Source organism: Amphibalanus amphitrite, unplaced genomic scaffold (assembly GCF_019059575.1).
Source record: "Amphibalanus amphitrite isolate SeventyFive unplaced genomic scaffold, NRLGWU_Aamphi_draft 000376F_arrow, whole genome shotgun sequence".
NCBI lineage: Eukaryota > Metazoa > Arthropoda > Thecostraca > Balanomorpha > Balanidae > Amphibalanus > Amphibalanus amphitrite.
The window spans coordinates 80,814-99,997 of record NW_024881870.1 but is presented as its reverse complement, the minus strand read 5'-3'; the positions used below and the strand labels follow the sequence as shown (position 1 = coordinate 99,997).

General features: G+C 46.3%; 1 protein-coding gene across 2 annotated transcripts; it reads right to left on the bottom strand.

The window, feature by feature from the left end:
• Nucleotides 1-25: 25 nt before the first annotated feature.
• On the bottom strand, nt 26-18,695 carry LOC122389919 (protein arginine N-methyltransferase 1-like). 2 transcript variants are annotated; one of them, XM_043382415.1, is made up of 9 exons: nt 18,529-18,695; nt 12,847-12,978; nt 9,054-9,273; nt 8,324-8,523; nt 7,936-8,055; nt 6,237-6,414; nt 4,670-4,791; nt 762-855; nt 26-554 (listed from the first exon to the last, which is right to left on the bottom strand). In XM_043382415.1, exons 1-8 carry the CDS (start codon nt 18,544-18,546, stop codon nt 772-774), a joined length of 1,074 nt encoding a protein of 357 aa, XP_043238350.1. In that variant the 5' UTR covers nt 18,547-18,695; the 3' UTR covers nt 26-554; nt 762-771. The 2 variants fall into 2 exon arrangements, with proteins under 2 accessions (XP_043238350.1, XP_043238351.1); XM_043382416.1 differs by lacking the exon at nt 4,670-4,791 and adding an exon at nt 4,849-4,970 and having other exon boundaries at nt 18,529-18,684.
• Between the last annotated feature and the right edge of the window lie 489 nt (nt 18,696-19,184).

Here is a 19,184-nt window from a genome sequence, read left to right as displayed (position 1 = left end):
TGGTCTACACAGCTACACAAGCGCGTCTACTTTATGGGTTTATTGATGACGAAAGCACGAGCACATAGTATGCGGCGGCCCAGCGCGCGGCCGCCGCCGAATGGGGGGCCGGAGTGCGGTCGGGCGGGACGCGCGGACTGTGCGGAACTACATCACAGCAGGCGGGCCGTGGCGACCCGTAACTAGTGCGCGCGCCAGCGGCGGGCCCGGCCGCTGCCGCCTCACCGCCAGTCAGCGGCGGGACTGCCGCGGACCGAACCATCAACAGCGCGACAACCGTCTGACATGTCAGCGAGGACCGTACACAGGGCGGCCAGCGAGAGAAAATCCGTCCAAAGTCGACCGACGCCAGAGAGGAACGTATCGTTTCAGGGGTCGGTTGTCCCCATACATCCACGACGGTCCAAGTACACGTTTCAAAAGCGTTCGCGCCGCTCGGGGCCGGTCGGAGCTGCGACTGCCGTGTGACGCCCGCGCTTCTGGCTGCTCGCTGCGGGGCGACGACGGCCGGAACGTCGGCGGACCGGGCGGCGCGCACCGCGACTGGAAGTCCTCTGTGACGGGAGGATATATCTGTTAGCCGAACCTATGGGCTTAATTCCCTCCATACGCTTCACAAGTTCTTACGCATGTCCAACAGTCGTATTTATTTTTATGCCAGTAGTAAGCAGCTATTTGTGCCCTGCATTTATCACAAGTAAATGAAACAATGAACCACGAAATAGCCCGGATGTCGTGCTCACATATCACCATGGTCTCACCTAAGTGTCCTTAGCGCATTTTGTAGCTCCTGTTGTCCTTGACGGTGCACAGCTCTCCGTGGAACTCTAGGCTGATGTTGAAGTCCAGGTCACGCTGAGAACAACGGCGGAGCAGCGTTAAAACACTACAGACGTGCGACGGACAGGTGAAGGCGGGTGACAGGGGGAACATTCGCGAATAAATGACAGAAAGATCGGGGCTAGCGGTCAAACGCAGGTGGAAAAGAAGCTGGCTGCTCGTGCTCAGCCGGCGAGTTTAGCGAATCTCAGAGCTAGCCGAATACGAAAATTTCCGTGAATTATGGGAGATAACAGACAAGGATGGTTGTTGAAAGCTACACGTCAACAATGACATTATGACCGGCGAATGCATACGGCGGAGGCAAATTTAAAACCAGGCAGGCAGCGAAAATGGCCGGCCATCTAATAAGAAAAGATCAGCTGCAATGTCAGCAAAAGCAACCGGTATTGCTAACGTTTCAACACACTTAATCTGCCCTGCCAATTCATCAGGCGCTCATGAATTTATCATTAGTCGATTGGTAAGGTTGATTCGATGACTCAACCAACCACGAATACGCAGCTTTGATCTCTCACAACGACAGCCACCCTAGGGGCCGGCGACCGAGCCAGGATACCCCCTGAGTTCGGTTGGCGACTCGCTCGGGTTCACAGAGGCGGGACTACACCTGTCACATAGGACGTCTATGGATTCGGCTACCAGACCAAATATTAATGACTTGTCCCGGCGGTTAGTTCAGGTCAGGGTCAGGGTCAGCACTCAGCTATCACGCAATGCGCTGTCTACTGTCCGTCGCATACACTGACATCAGTAGGCGGAACTATGGTCAAGCGTACCCATTTTCGGGAACGCATTTTCGTTCCCATGTTTGGGAACGATAAACCCAAATATGGGAACGCCATGTAGGCATTATTTAAAACAAGAAAAAGAACTCTTAAATGACGTCCAAAAAATATAAAACAATCGTGAACCGCCTGATAGTTGTCTCAATATTGTTGGGAAAGAGTTTGATATTGTAAGGCCCATCGTAGTTTCAAATCGTTCCCCTATTTCTAAAGCAGTCCATCACCCGGGCCGCGAGCCCAAATTTGGGAACGCTCTCGTACACTGGCGCTGCAAGCGTTCCTTATTATGGGAACGGCGTACCCAAAATTGGGAACGATTTCACCGAAGCCTTTCAGGGGCTCTTTTCATTAACAAGCATCACGTCCAACGCCGCAAATTATTGTTAACGCAACAATCATCAGATGACCTTTCCCGCAAGACCGTTGCATGTTTCGCCCGGTCTTCTGCGCTTTTATTCCCGTCGATCTCGCAGCGGGCACGCCCCCCTCTGCAGGATTACGTAATCCACAACGCTCAGCGATGTTCAACAAGGTCTTCCATACCTATATCCACCGTCCGCGCCGAGGGTGGAGACATGTCAAGCACCTGTCTGCTAATCACCGAGAGTTGACGAGCACAAGAAGTATCCAAAAATGGGAACGCTGAATATGTTACACCCTCAAAACACCTAGTCCCAATGAAAATCTAGTTTTTTCCTTTCTTAATGAGTGTAAGTGGCAAAAGGCCTGGTAGGATGGGCACGAGGTATGATCGAAATCAGCATAAAAATTATAAATAAGCCACACAGAGCGACCTATATCAGAGAAATTCCCCCAAACGATCATGCTTAGAAACGCCGAAGACAAAAACCACGCTCATGACGCTGCTTATAAAACAACGCTAAACAGCTAGCATCCAAATAAAATATGTCTTTCAGGGCTGATAAAATACAGCTGAATGATTTTAAACCACTGAAACTGAGTTTACAACAGTAGTTCGGTAAAATCACTGACGTTCCACGCGGTCGATCGCCCCGACACCAAAAGTCAACAATATTACCTCGGGACTGTCCGCGTGTTCGCTTGCATATGTCAGCATCTGGTGTCGCTAGAATGAAACTTCATAACCAGGCGAAAATTATTATACTTGACCTCAAAATGTAAAAAATGCTTCATTTTCCTTAAAATTGCATGTTAAATGTCGTATAACCCATATTTCCACCATTCTGTCATTTTTAAAAAATCATTAAAAATATCATTCCACGGTCAATTTCCTTGTTCCACGGTCAGATTAAAGACAACTTTATGGAGATTTAGTAGATACTTAAATCAGCGTGCACTTTTTTGAGACGTGATGCACTTTTGAGTTTTAGTGGGCGAACGGCCGAAAAATTGCCTTCCGTTCTCATAAATGGGAACGCCCGTTCCCATATTTGGGAACTCCGTTCCCAAAAATGGGAACGTTCCTATATTTGGGTACTCATGACCATAGTTCCGCCTACTGACATAGAAGTCAGACTTCACCAACAGCTGGAAACTTGCCGGGAAGGAATTCGCGTTCCCTGACACGGCGTTCCACTCATGGCCTTTCAGCGCACTTGAGACTGAACATAGTTTGGTTTAACATCTGCAATGTCCATTCAGCTCACCAAGCGGCCATCGGCGGGCCCCGAACGACCCTTGGCTCGCGGACAGCCGAACACAAAACTGTCTCGGACCGAACATCGCCGGCGGGCATATCTGCCAGCGCGAGGATCGTACACGGTATCCGAGTTTGTGTTTCGAATGGACGTAATGTGGCCGTCCGAACAGAATGGGCGCAAGTCGCGCCAGCGTCCCACAGGGAAATCATTGGGCAGGCGCGGCCACATTTTGCAGAGGACCTCAGCCGTCGCCCGTAATGACATTTGCCAACCACAGACAAAGACAAAGCTGTCTCAAGCGGAAATGGGCGAGCCACGCGCTACGGTCACACAAACCGACGGCCAGAAACGGAAAATGGTGCCGCCTCGCGAGAAAATAAGCTAAATGACCTCTGCTGTTCAGAGCGACACAGAGCTATACAGGCGCCGTGAAACCTGACTGCGCTCACAAATTCTTGCAAAGCATCGCCACAAAACACCGAATTTCCCAATGTCGCCGACTGCTTGGTTAAAGGGGAGGGCTTTTTTCAAATAACCTTCATGATAATTCAGTCCGGGGCAAAGAAATAAGTTGGATCTCGAAATCAAAGTAAAAAACGTCAACACTTGTTCAAGCATACGCCGAAAATAATCGGCAATATTCAGAGGAAATCCTCTTGAACGGTTATATCCTGCGCCCCCATGAAAGATGACCACGTTCATTGTTCACTCGACGCCAGCCGCCTCAATGTACCGGAAACGAGTTCATGTCCAGATTAAGTACTCTAGACAATCTCAGGAAGTTCATCTAAACTATTAGTTCATCCCAGGTTCAGAAACAAAATTGCAGAACTACATCAAAATTACATACAGATGGTGCCTAATTTTCTCTCCTGGACATCAGTTTCTGTATTTCTGTAGGCATACATAGGGATAACTGATGAACAATGAGCTCTCATAAATCTTCGGTAGGAGCAGGGCAATCCGAGATCAGAATGGAATTTAAAGTGATTCATTTACGGCATGTGTAGCCGAATTATATTTCAATTTCGTTACTCCTTCCCTTGCTCTAGAATTGGTCATGACTTTCCAGGAAAATGAAAATATGACTCGTGTATGAATGGCCCCGAAAGTGATCTGAGTCATGTCCCCCAATGGTGCTAGAATGAAATGAAAATTAACTGAAACAGAACCGCACGGATGCGGCTGTTCGCAATAACGTTTTCCGCGCCGCCCCTGAGCTAACAGAGACAATCGTTCCATACTTTGTCCCTCCTTGCCCACCGTCCCACCGTCCGTCCAGTCTCACCCCCGTCCCGGGGGAGGCATAGACCGTCACCGTCGCTCGTCCCTCCCTCGGCTGACCGGTCCCTGGGGGGCCACCACCTACGTCGGTCGCCCTCACTCCTCCACCGACACAGCTCGCCACCGGTCACTCACATTATTCCTAGCGTTGGGCTTCATGGAGAACACACCGTCGATGGTCTCGCCCACTTTGCACGTTAGGTAATCGGACGTGTAGAAAACCGTCTGCTTCCAGTGGGTGTAGCGCGCCTCCGGCGCTGAGGGTCAGGTCAGGCGGCCGGGTCAGGGTCGCGGCGACGGCGCCCGGTACTCACGTTGTTACGCGGATTCGGCGAGCACGAGAACACTCCCTCGATCGTCTCGCCAACCTTGGCTGTTATGGTATCGTCTATATAAAACACTGTCTGCTTCCAATGGGTGTAGGCCGCCGCCGGCGCTGTAAGGTCAGAACGGGACGCAGTCAGCTGGCGACTCCCCTATAGGCGGAGGAGGGCGCACGGGCGGGAGGGGCGCACTGGAAAATCACACCTGTTGGAAGCGACAATCAGTTATATGTTGGGAGCGACAATCAGTTATAGACATGGTGAGGGTTGACATTAGGGATGAATTGTGCGGTGTCCACACATACAAAATTTTCCATATCCTTCTTATGACACTGGATACTGGACAACTATGGAACAACGCTCTTATGGACGGGCGCTGATCATATCAATTTCCACAGGTATGACTTTCCAGTCACATGAAGACAGCGGTAGTAAACAGAAAGCATCCTAACGCTGGCACATAACACATGCAACACTGAGATATGTTACAAACGGGACCCTGGACGGGGTCATCACAAATACAACAGACGTCAAGTGTCACAATGGGTTCATCAGTGGGGTACGTCCAGCAACGGAAGGTATATACTGGAGGAACTTTTAAGGAGGAACTTTATATAAAAAACATGCCAAATTGTTGCCCGGCCAGTGTATTGTGAGGGGCTAGGATTAGTTATTGGTGACGTCAGATGTGACGTCTTCAGCTGAGGGCTTTAGGTATATAGGTGCATACAGAGCTCACACTTGTTCATTACTGTAACTTTTGGAAATCAAGATCCTATCACATGTCATAAGCACCATGACGCTCGTATAAGCTGCGTTCTATGCCTCTCGTGTCGGATTTGCCATGCTTCTGAGATATATACACCACATAAATATATAACACCCAACGTCAAAAGGGCACTTGTACACACGATCACGGCTGGCCAGCTTATGTTCCCTGGACAACGCTAACTATCCCACCGAAAACACCGCCTCTGCCGGTATAAGGCGGTCGGCGCGGACCGAGCAGATTCTGACGAGCCATCGGGGACCGGGTCGGGGAATCAGTCTGCCCCTCCCCTCCGCCAACCGCTGCCCACACCGGCCGGCCGCGGTCACGGCAACACCGGCAAACAGCGGCCCCAGATGAGCAATAACCATACCGTCCGGCGGGCGGCGGCACTCCGACAATAAGCCGCGCCTAATGACTCCTCCGAACGCCGACCTATGCATACGGCCGACTGCCCGGGTAACGGGACACAACACACGCAGACAGAGCTCTGCTTTACGGACAATGTAACGATTGATCACATACCGAGATATTCTGAAAGTCGATAAAACCGTGTAACGATGACTGCCCAACTGTCGCACATCTACAGCGTCCTGCATGCGCAGCTTACCTGTGCTGAATCCGACGCGTTTGTGACACTTGGTGAACTCGACGTTGAAGTAGGTGACGAAGGCCTGGACGTAGTCGTTGCGGCGGACCTGGAGGCTGAAGGGAGCGGAGAAGGCCAGCTCCTCCTTGGTGATGGTGGCCAGGTCCACCTCCTTCAGCAGACACGAGTTGGTCACCACCTGCCGAAGGAGGTCAGGGCGGAGGTCAGAGATAGAACAGAGGTCAGAGACACAGTAGGAGCGAAAGGTAGCATGGTGGTCGAAGGCACGGTAGAGGCTAAGAGAAAAAGCAGAGGGCAAAGTCAGAGTGGATGTTAGAGACCGGGGGGGGGGGGGAATTCGTTCAGGAGAGGAGCGATAAAGGTCTTACGCAACCTACTGCGCGCGAAGGGGGAGCAGCTAGGTATGCAATAGTCTGATAAAACTGAGGTGTTTTGCCGAGAAATTGGCAGCTAAAATAGTATTTCCAAACTAAGTAAAACGGCCATGTAATAAAGATGGGAGGCAAGCCAAATTTATCGTACGGACACTGGGAAGCGTATCAGATTGACTTTTGGACTGAAGAAAAAAGTTACGCAAGAATATTTCGAATATAGCACAGCTACATGAGGTTCTGTTCTGTCAAGGTAATATTGGAGCTATACATGATCCAAGAAACGTCAAACCTGACCGATCCTCGCAACCCCAGTGGTTTTATTGCATCGAAACTGCGCAGTCTTATCCCAATAAGACTATCGCACGCAAACCGAAATAAACACCCGTCTAATAAACTCTCCCAACACAGATTTACAACACAATTCTCAGTCAGCATCCCCAATCGGCAAAAAATCGTCCGTCGGGCGCACGCCACTCAGGTTTTTGTCTCCCGAGTGCGGCTCGTCGTGGCGCCTCTGCCAATAGGGGATCGGACGGTCGGCCTCGGCAGAAAACCCACACCGGCGTGCCGAGACGGGCGGCGGTCTCCAGAGACCTGCTGCCATGTGTGCCGACTCTGGACCGCCGAGATACGCTCTCTGGGGCGGCGGAGGGTCTGACGGGCATCGGCCGCCTGTCACGGCTGATCGCCGCCGCCGGCCGCCCGCGCACAGACGGCGGCTCGCGGGCGGCCCCGGCGGCTCGAGGGCGGCCACTTACTGGCGGATATACAGACACCGAGGGAGCGCGCCGCTCGCCAATACCGCTCGGATGATGCCTACTGGGATATATCCAGCACGGACAGGTACCACGATCGAACAATAAAAACTCGCCGGTACTGCACTATCCGGCAGATTGCAGTCTTGGGTCTTACTGATCGGCGACTTGAAGTCTAAAGACAGGCTGCTAAGCGCACTATGCCCAAAGGCAAAGGCAGGGACGTGGGCAACGCAGTAAGTCAATCGATCTCAAATCCGCCGAAGATCGGAGCACCAAAGTCAGCAATAGTTTTCTAAACGTTCGTACGATTTTAGTATTCTTCATAGCTCGTACATACCTACGACTTAAAACGCCATAATATTTATTTGATCAGTCTTACTGTCGCGCTAATAAGCTCGATGTTTGTTTGCTGTTGAGTTTATTTATTGGCGTATTAGATCAACTGCGTGGTCATTTCGCCCCCAGCCCGAAATGTCTCCATCCTGGCCAGCACGTAGCCCGTATACCGTGCAGTGCGTGACCAGGATATAGAACCATCCGCAGCCGACAGCCGAGGGCTATACCGACCTGTTTGTGGTCGACCACGTCGACCAGCGGCTCTGAGACGGCCACCTCTCGGATGCAGCTCATGTCGAACCCGTACACGTCGTCCCACCAGTTGATTTTGTCGTCCTTGTACTGCCGATCCTGTGGGAAGGTAGCAACGGGGGTAAGCGATACGAATGACGTCCACCTCATCTGGTATGCAGTCAACTCATAGGATAAATGTGACACATTAGGTACTATCAATCAGACGGTACCTAATTTGTCACATTCATCCGATGAGTTGACTGCATACTAGATGAGATGTCAAGTAACACCACTTGTAGTAAGCTCCAATTGCTCGTAATTACGGAGCCACATGTCTAAACGTGTTTATTTTATGAGTGAGAGCGTCGGTAGCGATAGAGCTCACCTCGATGGCTGTGATGAAGAGTGTGGCGCGGTCGGGGAAGAGCATGCCGTCCTTGGCCAGGTACTTGTCGCGGGCGTACAGCACCGTGTCCAACATGGACTCGTAGAAGAGGCAGTAGCCCATCCACTCGCTGATGATGATGTCCACCTTCTCCACCGGCAGGGTGATCTCCTCCATCTTACCCTTCATTATCTCAACGACTGGAGGGATAACATGCGTGGGATTAATCGACAGAGAAATCGACGATCGGCCTAAAAAGTCGAGAGAACCGAGCCATTTTAGGAGAGGAGCTTTTAAATCTTATCTCAAGTTCGGAAAAAGCAACAAAAAGTACGACCGTTGATCATTAATCGTCAATAAAGATAACACAAACTTACGTAAGCTATGTTACGTAAAACCACGTTAGGGTGGATCGAATCAATTCATTGCAAATTTCCACGGGCAGGCAAGGCGTATTACTCAAGCAAAATGAACGTAAGACCATCGAACCGTGAATTATTTAAAAGAAGGATCAAAGCTGTATGCGATACCAGGAATAGATAGTAATTTATCAAATACAACGTCACCTCCACAAATTACATAGGCCAATGGCCGGGCCCGGCGTATCATTTATCACGACAGGACCGTCACGTCATATCAAACTCTAAATCGATCTCCGAAATACCAAAACTGATACAGCGACTATCCTTCTTCCACATCTAACCCACTTCCTGTCGCCTCCAGCACGTACTGTGGTCGAGTTTGTTGGCCTTGACGATGGTCTTGGCGTGGTCGACGATGTTGGAGCAGTCGACGCCGATGACCTTTTTGGCGCCTGCCTTAGCGGCGAACATGGAGAGGATGCCGGTGCCGCAGCCGACGTCCAGCACAACCTTGTCCTTGAAGAGGTGCCGGTTGTGGTACATCGAGTTGCGGTAGGTTAGCGTGCGCACCTCGTCCTTCAGCATCTCCTGCGGGTCGGGGGAAAGAGGGTGTGAGAGAGATAAGCTGTGTTGGACGGTTCCAACGGGAAATGATGAGGTGAAGAGGAGTGAATGGGACAGCTGTGGGACAGATCACATGCAGTTTGGATAACGAGCGCATTATTTGAGAGGGCCATTCTCCCTGCATAAAACAAGTGATTAGTCCCAAGTAAGACTGAAGACACCCATGGTCATCCAGTTGTAATATTATTAATTTCATGTATTTGCATGCAGTCAAAGATCATTTAAATGTGAAAAAATAAGAGCAATGTTACATGAATGATTTATTATCTCAGTTAATCGATCTCAGGTTTTTCAGCGGAAGACAAGTAGAACTTTAAACAACCTTCGAAAAAAGAAAAGAAAAAAAGGTCAAATCTTTTTCACAATCGCGGTCCAAGCTGAGGCCCTGTGTTATGTCAGCTATGTGCCCTGTGTTCTGGGTCACTAGACAGCACTGCAACTGTCACCCAACTCCCCTCGAATTCCCTCCTCCCTCCCCCCGCTCTAACACCCCCGGCCGGGTCGCACCGGTACGTTTCCGGCCGGTCCTGCGGCCGACATGGTGTGCTGTGTCACAGTGCCAGCTGCAGTGGGGTGCATTGAACTGATCCTCTCTGCATCGGAATGTTACAGGTAGCGAGGTGCAGCCGCTCGGTAGGGAGCAGCAGAGGACGTGTCCGCTTGATAAAATGTTTGTACAAAGTACGGTGGATGCGGTAGAAGCAAGGCAGTAGGACAAATCCGTCCATCCCGAAAAGTCCAAATAAAGACAATTTTGTGCAGAAGAAAAAGACATTGTCCCCTAGGCTAGGTGACAGACATGTGCTTGGATCCGAGAGCTGGATCTATGATCTCAGTGGATCTCTCGACAAAATAGAGGGGTTGGATCTATGATCCGAGTGGATCTCTCGACAAAATTCAGGGGTTGGATCTATGATCCGAATGGATCTCTCGACAAAATTTAGGGGTCGGATCTATGATCTCTGTGGATCCAGCGGGCAAAAATTTGTGGAGGACCTATGATCTGTATGGATCTCACGACATGTAGCCAATGAAACCCTTATCCTACATAAACCTTACAGTGCAATACAATTGAGAATTATCACTTGTGGACATGGTTATTGGTTAAGACCACCTGTAATCATTAGGTATCATCATTAAATTTGAATTTAAATAAACAACATTTGTACTACGTTTAAAATAAACCAAGAACATGCATATTGCATATTGCTACTTTTTGTGACCAATTGTAACTTTTTCATGACAGCACTGATGACAATCTTATCAACAAGCTACAGCCACTTAAATTCAATGAACAAACAGTACAGACAGATGCAGTGGCAGCAGGGCACTGCAGATTTTCATTTTGGTCCCATTCTTTCCATGCAACGCCAGTAGGGCTAATGTTAAAATGCCAAAATCTATGGGGGGCACTGTACCCTGGTGCCACCCCCCCCCCCCCTGTTCTGCCGCCTATGGACAGATGTTAGGAAATCAAACCTGGAAGCCAAATAGGTCAGTTTTGTTAAAAATAATCCAGCAATCTACTTCTGCCAGGTATGAAATCCCAATCCAGAATGTTCGATGAGCTATTAGTATGTGCAACACAATTTCGATTTAGTAAGAATAGCAACCAACCTCTAATACTTAATATTCTACAACCTAATAAAATTACAAGTTCAAAAATGGCATCAACTTCTTCAGATTACCTACTTTTGGCATCGTGCCACGTGTGGTGCCACGCTGTGCTTTTGTTATGAGAGAGCCTCCAAAAAAAAAAAGACAAACGAAATTCACAGTTCACGTTTTGGTAATATGGTTTTATTACGTCATTATCGTTTGACCAATGAAAAATCTTAATTTGACCAAAACCGTAATGATTCCAAAAGATTCCCCGTAATAGGCCCTTTAAACTAATGACGTAAGATATTGTTATTCTTTAGAAAAGTGAATAAAATAAAGATGCAAGGCGCACACCGCTCAGGGCCATGTAAAACCATTTCAGCTTACGTTTACGTCATTAAATGTAACGCTACAAAGATGATATGCACAAACAATCGTATCGTAAAATTATGTGAGGCAGATAAAATGAACATTCTTTAAAAAAAAAACTCCAGACTTTTGAATTTCCAGTTTGATTTTTTATTTATTTTCATTATACTCGAAGGTAGAACGCCTAGCTCATTTGTTATTTGAAATGACGTCACGAGTTCTATTTAGATACTGAATAATCATTTTACGGTAAATATCCGAGGCCATTACAATTGATATTTCGCTTCCCATCGCTTCCGCAGGCTGTTGAATGTTTTTATACTTTTGTTTATATCTCAGTTTATTTTATCAAATATTTCTTTCAATAGATTGAAATACCTTTACCTAACCAAGCCACATGTGTCAGTATCATCTTTTATTGTTTATCAATCAATTGTGGTAGCTGGAAACTGGAAAGCCTCATGGTTGTCTAATGCAAGATTGTCTTATCAATAGCATTATGTAGATTCTAACATGAATTGTGATGTGGTAGTTACCTAGTTATGTATTGTTCATTAGTCATTACTTTGACTTACCTCTATGTTAATTGTTAATGCAAACTTTTCTGTTGGTATGTGAACTGTGAACAATCTTCATGTCACTCAATTCTCTCAAATTGTGACCGTCATGAGCCTCCTTTATTTTGTATTCTGTATAATGTAACTGGATGCCTTTACTAATATGCCTTTGTATAAGATTGTTTGTTTCTAACCATACTTTGGTATTCATAACTTCTTATGAAAGAAAGTTGTTAACATTTTGAGCACCTATGAGCTATGATCCCAATGGATCTCACGACAAAATTGGGGAGCCAGATCTATGATCCGAGTGGATCTAGCGACAAATTGAAGGGTCAGATCTATGATCCCAGTAGATCTCTCGACAAAATTGAGGGGTTGGATCTATGATCTGAATGGATCTCGGATCGTGATCCATGGGATCGGATCTCAGATCCATTTTTCCGGATCCAAGCACATGTCTGCTAGGTGACATCATTTTTTTTTTTTCAAAAAAGCACACAAATTGTGGCAGCAATTATTGCTGCTGGCACACGCAGCCAAAATACAATTTTGGAATGCTGCAGCAATATAGAGCTGCCTGGTATCTCGGTACCTTTTTTGAATCAATAGTGCTCAAAACATGATTTATACAAAGTTACCTACAAATAGTTTGATTTTTCTGGTATTCTTTTTCCTGACATTCACAATAACAAAATTATAAGAGAAAATCAAACTACTTCAAGTGCAGCCCCAGAACATAACCTAATTGTGTCTCACTGAAAGGCTAACCAGACAGTAGGTGCCCATGCAAAAAATCTGGCAAATATCAACCCTGACATGTCCTGCTCAGTTCATCAATTTCTTTTCAACTACTGGTTAGATATCGCACCTGAACTAAAGGACATCAATCATCACAAGGAGTGGTACCTATAAGCATACATACTCATTATGTCTAACCAGTAAGTCATGGTCATAAAAGCACTAAGCAGCAAAATGTGCTAAATTTGCTAATTCTCTCATGACTTACCTCATGGATGCCAAAGTGGGCATAAGAGTCAAAGTAGTAGTCCTTGGAAGTCATCTCTTCTGGTGAAACCTTTTCATCCTTCTTGGCTTTGAGGAGCTCAGCATCTCCAGCCGCAGCATCAGCATTTACAACCTGCGAAGAACAAAAACAATTACCTACACAATTCAACACAGTAAGTAATGTAAGGCATTATGAAAGAACAAAAACAACAAGACTGATGCTTGGCAGGGTCAAACAGGATCTGAAATGCTGATGAGAGCTCTGTCAACCTTGGCATATTCATCAATCATGATAAGAGGAATGGTGGCTGAGAGAAGACAGTGGCATCACACTCAGCAGCGTATTGCATGACCAAGTCACTGCAATTTAGGTAATGCTACTGCAGTTGGGGAAACTACGAGGCGAAAGTAAAAAAATTGATTGGTCAATAAATGGACTTTTGATGACCATATATGGGCATGAATACAGCCCCCACTACTAAGGGTGAAAAACGGTATAACAAGCCGGTACTTGCGGTATTGCGTCCACTTATTGGAGAGAAAAGGCTTCCATTCTCCACTAGGAATTAGCGTGATTTGATTAAATTCGGCGAATAGACTGGAAAATGGCGATAGGAAAAAGGCTTTTCTGCAGGTTCTGGGCATCACAATCAGCTGGCCATTCAATAAATGGATTGGTTTTTTGAAAGAAAATTGTTAATAGATTTAATTTAATTACAATAAACAAAGATATTTAATTGTAAAATAATAACTTAACCACAATTAGAAAAACTATAAACAAAATAATAAAAATAATGAAATTTTTAAACCACGGTACTGCTTACATTTTTTGGCGCATCTGTTTCAATCCGCCATATTTGCCCATCACTAATTGACCTTGTGTTGTAACTCTGCGATCTAGAGCCGCCAGTTAATTGTGCACCGAGTGAGTGTGGGTCTTGTGTGGTTAAAAACATTCTTATGCCTTATCTTTTCATTTGAATGCTAGGATGCATTGAAAAGATGAAGTTGTCTGATTTTATGACCATATATGGTCATCGCCCCGCCCACACCAGCCGTTGATGGCTAATCCAATTTTTGTTTGGCTCCTCGTAGTTTCCCCAACTGACGGTGGGTAGATGAATTTTGATACTCCTGAGGGGTGTTCACGGGCACCGCACACTGCTGCGTGCGGTGTGTGCGGTGCGTCCAGCAGGCGTGGGGGTAGGGGATGGGTAGGTGGTTCTGACGTCACGGCTGCGTGCGGTAGACGGTCCGCTGTGGCCAGTCCCGACCGGCCACCAGTGTTCCATTTTTGGGAATTTTGGGTGGAAAATCACACCTAATGGGTAAAATATTTTCATCCCCAAAACCAGGTAAATTGGAATTCTTTCATCTTTGAAAAATGCTCAACTCATGCTCAACAATTAACAGCCAGATTACCAGATATACCTAGCAGCGCCATATAGACAGTTAGAATAGAACTTATAGGTTTGCTACATAATACATAATTTCCATGAAAAAAAAAATCGAAATCAAGGCACCACAAACCCAACAACTCACCCTGACTGACAACGAAAGAAAATAACCTTGCACACTTCCAGCTGTTAATAACAAATATGCGTTGAATGACCTTGATCACCTCAACTGCTTGTAAAAACCAGGCTTGTGTTCTGAATAAATGCTTTTGGATATTCATAACAACTATGATTAGTGGTTTGCTGCCAACGCAAAACGGATGAGCCGCTGCTTGCGCAAATTAAACACTACCTCTGCATTTCGCTTTTGACTAAGTTGCGCAGGATACGCCTACAAAATTTTCATCTTTGGACCCGCAGTCAGCTGGGCACACCCTAGCACACCCTAGGGATGAATTTAAAACTTGATTTGCTCTAACTTCTTTCATATACAAAATAGGGGTATGAGACAGGTACCAACTTATTCTACATTCATTTCTGATCCTAATGTATCAATTTCACCACAAATTATGTCCGTCAATGGCTTCTAGAGGACTTTAAAGCTCGATGCGTCGGGCCTGGCAGAGGTCCAAGATGAGAAAAGCCACCCTGCGCACACCCTAGGGATGAATTTAAAACTCCGCGGGCTCTGGCTGGTTTCGTAGGTAAAATAATGTTTTGAGACCGATGCCAATATATTCTGCGTTTATTTCTGATCCTATCGCATTAATTTCGCCACAAATCATGTCCGTCAATGGCTTCTAGAGGACTTTAAAGCTCGAGGCGTCGCGCCTGGTAGAGGTCCAAGATGAGAAAAGCCACCCTGGGCACACCCTAGGGATGAATTTAAAACTCCGCGGGCTCTGGCTGGTTTCATAGGCAAAATAATGTTTTGAGACCGATACTAATTTATTCTGCGTTCTTTTCTGATCATATTATATCAATTTCACCACAAATTATTTACGTTATTAGTTTTTAGATGTCTTTAAAACTCGAGGCGTCGGGTCGGGCAGGGGTTCAAGATGACTGACACGCCACCCTGGCACACCCTGGGGATGAATATGAAACTCTGTGGACTCTGGCAGGTTTCATACGCGAAATGAGGTTATAAGACCGGTAATGATGTATTTTACGTTAATTTCTCATGCCTTTGCAATAATCTTACCGCCAATTATTTATTTCAATTAGTTTCTAAAGGTTTTTAACCCGCGCACCGACGGGGGTCTGCGCCAACTTCGCACCGACGGGGGGGGGGGGGGGGCGGATGACCGTCCCCCCCTGAGATCTCGAGAACGAAGCAAGATAGCGACAAGCGGTAAACGGCATCGGATACGCACGGCCAAGATCTACAATTTTTACTAAGGTCATTTTCAGGTCAGGTCAAAGATGACGTCACAGGGGTCGAAAAAGTCAAAATGGCGGCGCTAGATATGGAGAGTTTTTCTCGAATAACTTTCGAATTAGTCAAGATAGGAACAAACTAAGGGCATCATCGTGATCCTCTCGTCAATCCGCATCGAATGATATATATGTTGACCTCGAAAGGTCAAGGTCAAAGGTTGACCTCAGGTCACGTGACCTCGAGGTCATCATGTATATCATTCGATGTGTCTTGACGAGCTGAACACAAAGAGACCATCCACGCGTCTGTATCTTGTTCCTGTACGGAGTTATTGGCCAAAAACCTTTGGTGACCTTTGATGACGTCACATGACCTCACAGCTGCCCAACAGCAAAACAGACCTCAAGGTAGTGAAGGTTGATCGTATATGAAGTCATGTATGGTATATGGGGCCATTCCGACCCGTTTTAGTGGTAAAAACAGGGAGTTGATTTTTCCCCCATTGACTTATAATGGGGAGGTCGCGAAATTGACCTGACCTTAGGTCACCGATATCAAAATTCCGAGATATACAAATTGTAGCTACTAATGACCTAATAATATCCTGCGACTTTCAAAGGCCTCCGACATCTACTGTAGCTCTGGCACGGTGACAAAGTTGCAAAAAAGTGACTTGAGGTTGGGTCATTCAAAGTGACCTGGTGACCTGACCTTAAAGGGACCCTCCCACCTTCAAAAAAGTTAATGAATTGGCATGAAAGTGATGTCGCTCGGTTCAGAAAGAGCAAAAATGAATATCTTCCAAATTTCATCGAAAAATATTCACCGGTTTTCAAGATATTAGACTTTTACTTTTGTTTACTTTTTGGGATCTCCGCTGTTCCTAGCGACTTTATTTGAAAGTGCGGCATTTGTTGCGCGCAAAGCAGCATATACCACCGCGTGCTGCCAAACGTTTTAGTAAAAGATTTAAAAATCGTTAGATCTCCGCTGACGTCACAAATTCTAAGGGGGCATACCAATGCATTAGCCCCTTAGAATCCGAAAACTGCAAGTTTGAAATTCCATATCTCCGAATTAAAGCATTTTTCGATGTTGTGAATGCCCAAACCGGTATTTTCAGGCCATGGCCACCAATTTGGCTATCTCAACTCAAAACTAATGTTAAGGTGGGAGGGTCCCTTTAAAAGGTTGGAGGTTCAAACTTGCACACCATGTGTAAAATTGATGAGGTTATAGTCATACCAAATTTCGCGGCGCTACGCGCCGCGGTTTTCCCGCTATTCGCGAAAAACCTCAGGGGGGGGGGGCGGATATCCGCCCCCCCGTCGGTGCGAGGGTTAAACACGAAGCGTTCGGCCGAGGGAAAGCCAAGATGAATGAAAGGATAACTTGGCACACCTCAAGGGATAAATTTAAGATACGGTATTCCCAGATCTGCCCAATACATGTTCTGAAGCTGGTAGATGGGATTAAGAAGGCCCTAGCTTTTTAATAAATTATCCCTCGCCCGTATAGGGGTTGGGGGGGGGGGGGGTCGAACGAACCACCCCCTCGTTTTTTCGAGAATAACTCGCGTAAAAAGCGGCCGATCGCGACGAAACTTTCAGGACCCTCGAGTCAATTAATTTGACACCTACTCTGAAAATCTCATATTCCTGACCCAAATGACCTTTGACCTGTGACCTATTTCTTGAGGCCATGTTTGGCCGGAATCGCGATTCGGCGAGCCGCTAATGCGTTCCGTTCACTCCCGTTTATTATCAGCCAGCGTAGCGTTACGCCTTTATTGCGAAAGTGATATAGGTTTTCACTTGTTTTTTTTTCATCCTAGATTTTTTGGTCATCATCGTCACACCCAACCAAAATCCAATTTTAGAACACTGCCGGCCACAGCATCGCTGTGTGCGGTGACGGAAGGCTGACGTAGGGACGCAATGGGCGGAGCTTCGAGGCTGTGTGCGGTCCGACTGCACACAGGGCCCGTGAACAGCCCTCTGACTTGGGAGAGGACAAGCACCATGACCATCCACTGTAATATTCATTCACTCAGATATGTTAAAAATACTAGAATTATGAGGTGCAATTACAGCAATGCTAGCATTTTTATATGCCCAAAAATCACAAAACCATAGGAAATCTTCAATCACAAACACTTAAACACACAAATTGTCACTCCTAAAGGATTGGGGTAGTAGCAAAGCAGGCATCATAATTGTTTTTTGCAAGCAAGGAGAGGCACTGTAGGTTAGGTTACTGTAGGATATAGTAGGTTACTGTAGGTTACTGTAGGTTACGGTAGGTTATAGGAGAGGCACTGTAGGTTATAGCTTGTAGCCTGTGCCCTGTAGGTTGTAGGTAGGGTCAGGTCAGGTTTGATTAGGTTATGTTTGGTTTGATTAGAAAGCATCTCTGGGTATAGCACCTCTCCTTGGTTACAAAAAAAAACAAGTGTGACGCCTGCTTTACGACTGCCAGATTGGGAACCTGTTCTTCGAATCACCATGCCAGTATTGAAACAAACCATCAGGAACAGAAAGCAATATTTCCACTATAAATGCCCCATGCGGTTGAAATATTTTTAAATCAGTGGAATGTGGATTCAGCAGGGAAAAAACTGATGATGAAAATCGATGGAAGCAAAGTACCTAACAGCAGAAACAAACTCTGTAAGCAGAACGAGAATGAATTAAGAATAAATTTTTGCAGCTAGTCAGGACGCAGCAAGATGCAGACTCATATGATCATAAAATGGAATAAATAAACACTTCGACAAAAAAGCTATATTTCAAATATCATTAGAACTACGCACTGAGACCACGTGTTGACATTCATGGCGCAGGAATGCCAGCTCAAACCAGGCAAAGCATCGACGTCTCATCAAATAACATAATGGTTTTCTTACCTCCATTACTTCTGCCATGCTAGCAAGACTGGTTCTTTCTTTAAAAATATATAAATCTAGACCTCACAGCCGGTATCCACTACCCGAACCCAGTAACTACCCTGCGCGCGAAACTCCCCGGGAAAATTCAATGCGCCACCGCGTGTTTCTAAATTCATTCAAGGTTCGGAAAATGAAGCTTGATGTGAGGGTAAAACACAGGAAACTTTTGAATATGCTATTTCAATGACATAGGGCTTCTGAATGGAAATATTCAAATGCATGAGTAATATTATATAGGCAATAGGAATCGTTACCAATTGTGAAATGAAGATTATCGTTCACATCCCGCAAACTATTTAAAAAATTATTATTAGGTATATGACATGGAAACAAATATATTATTTTGGGAAGGTGACGGCGCCTACCAAAGTTGAATTATTTATTTATGTTAGCGGAAGATCACGTTCACAATCACAAATATGATCAATGCTTCTTACCCAAAACAATACTTTTTTTGCCTGAATAAAGGCTGACGTAGTGGCCTCCCCACCAGTTGGAATGGAAAGGAAAAGCATCAGGCTCCCTTGAATCCCGGAGGTCCTCAGTGATAACTGAGGGAATGATGGGTTGGAACGGTTGGAACCGATCAGGTGCTCAATACTAGCAAACCTCAA

Coding starts and splice junctions, on each gene's coding strand:
- LOC122389919 (XM_043382415.1), bottom strand. Junction 9,274..12,846: donor CCCACTTTGGCATCCATGAG/GTAAGTCATGAG, acceptor CCCGACCCGCAG/GAGATGCTGAAGGACGAGGT. Junction 4,792..6,236: donor ACGCGTCGGATTCAGCACAG/GTAAGCTGCGCA, acceptor CCTGACCCTCAG/CGCCGGAGGCGCGCTACACC.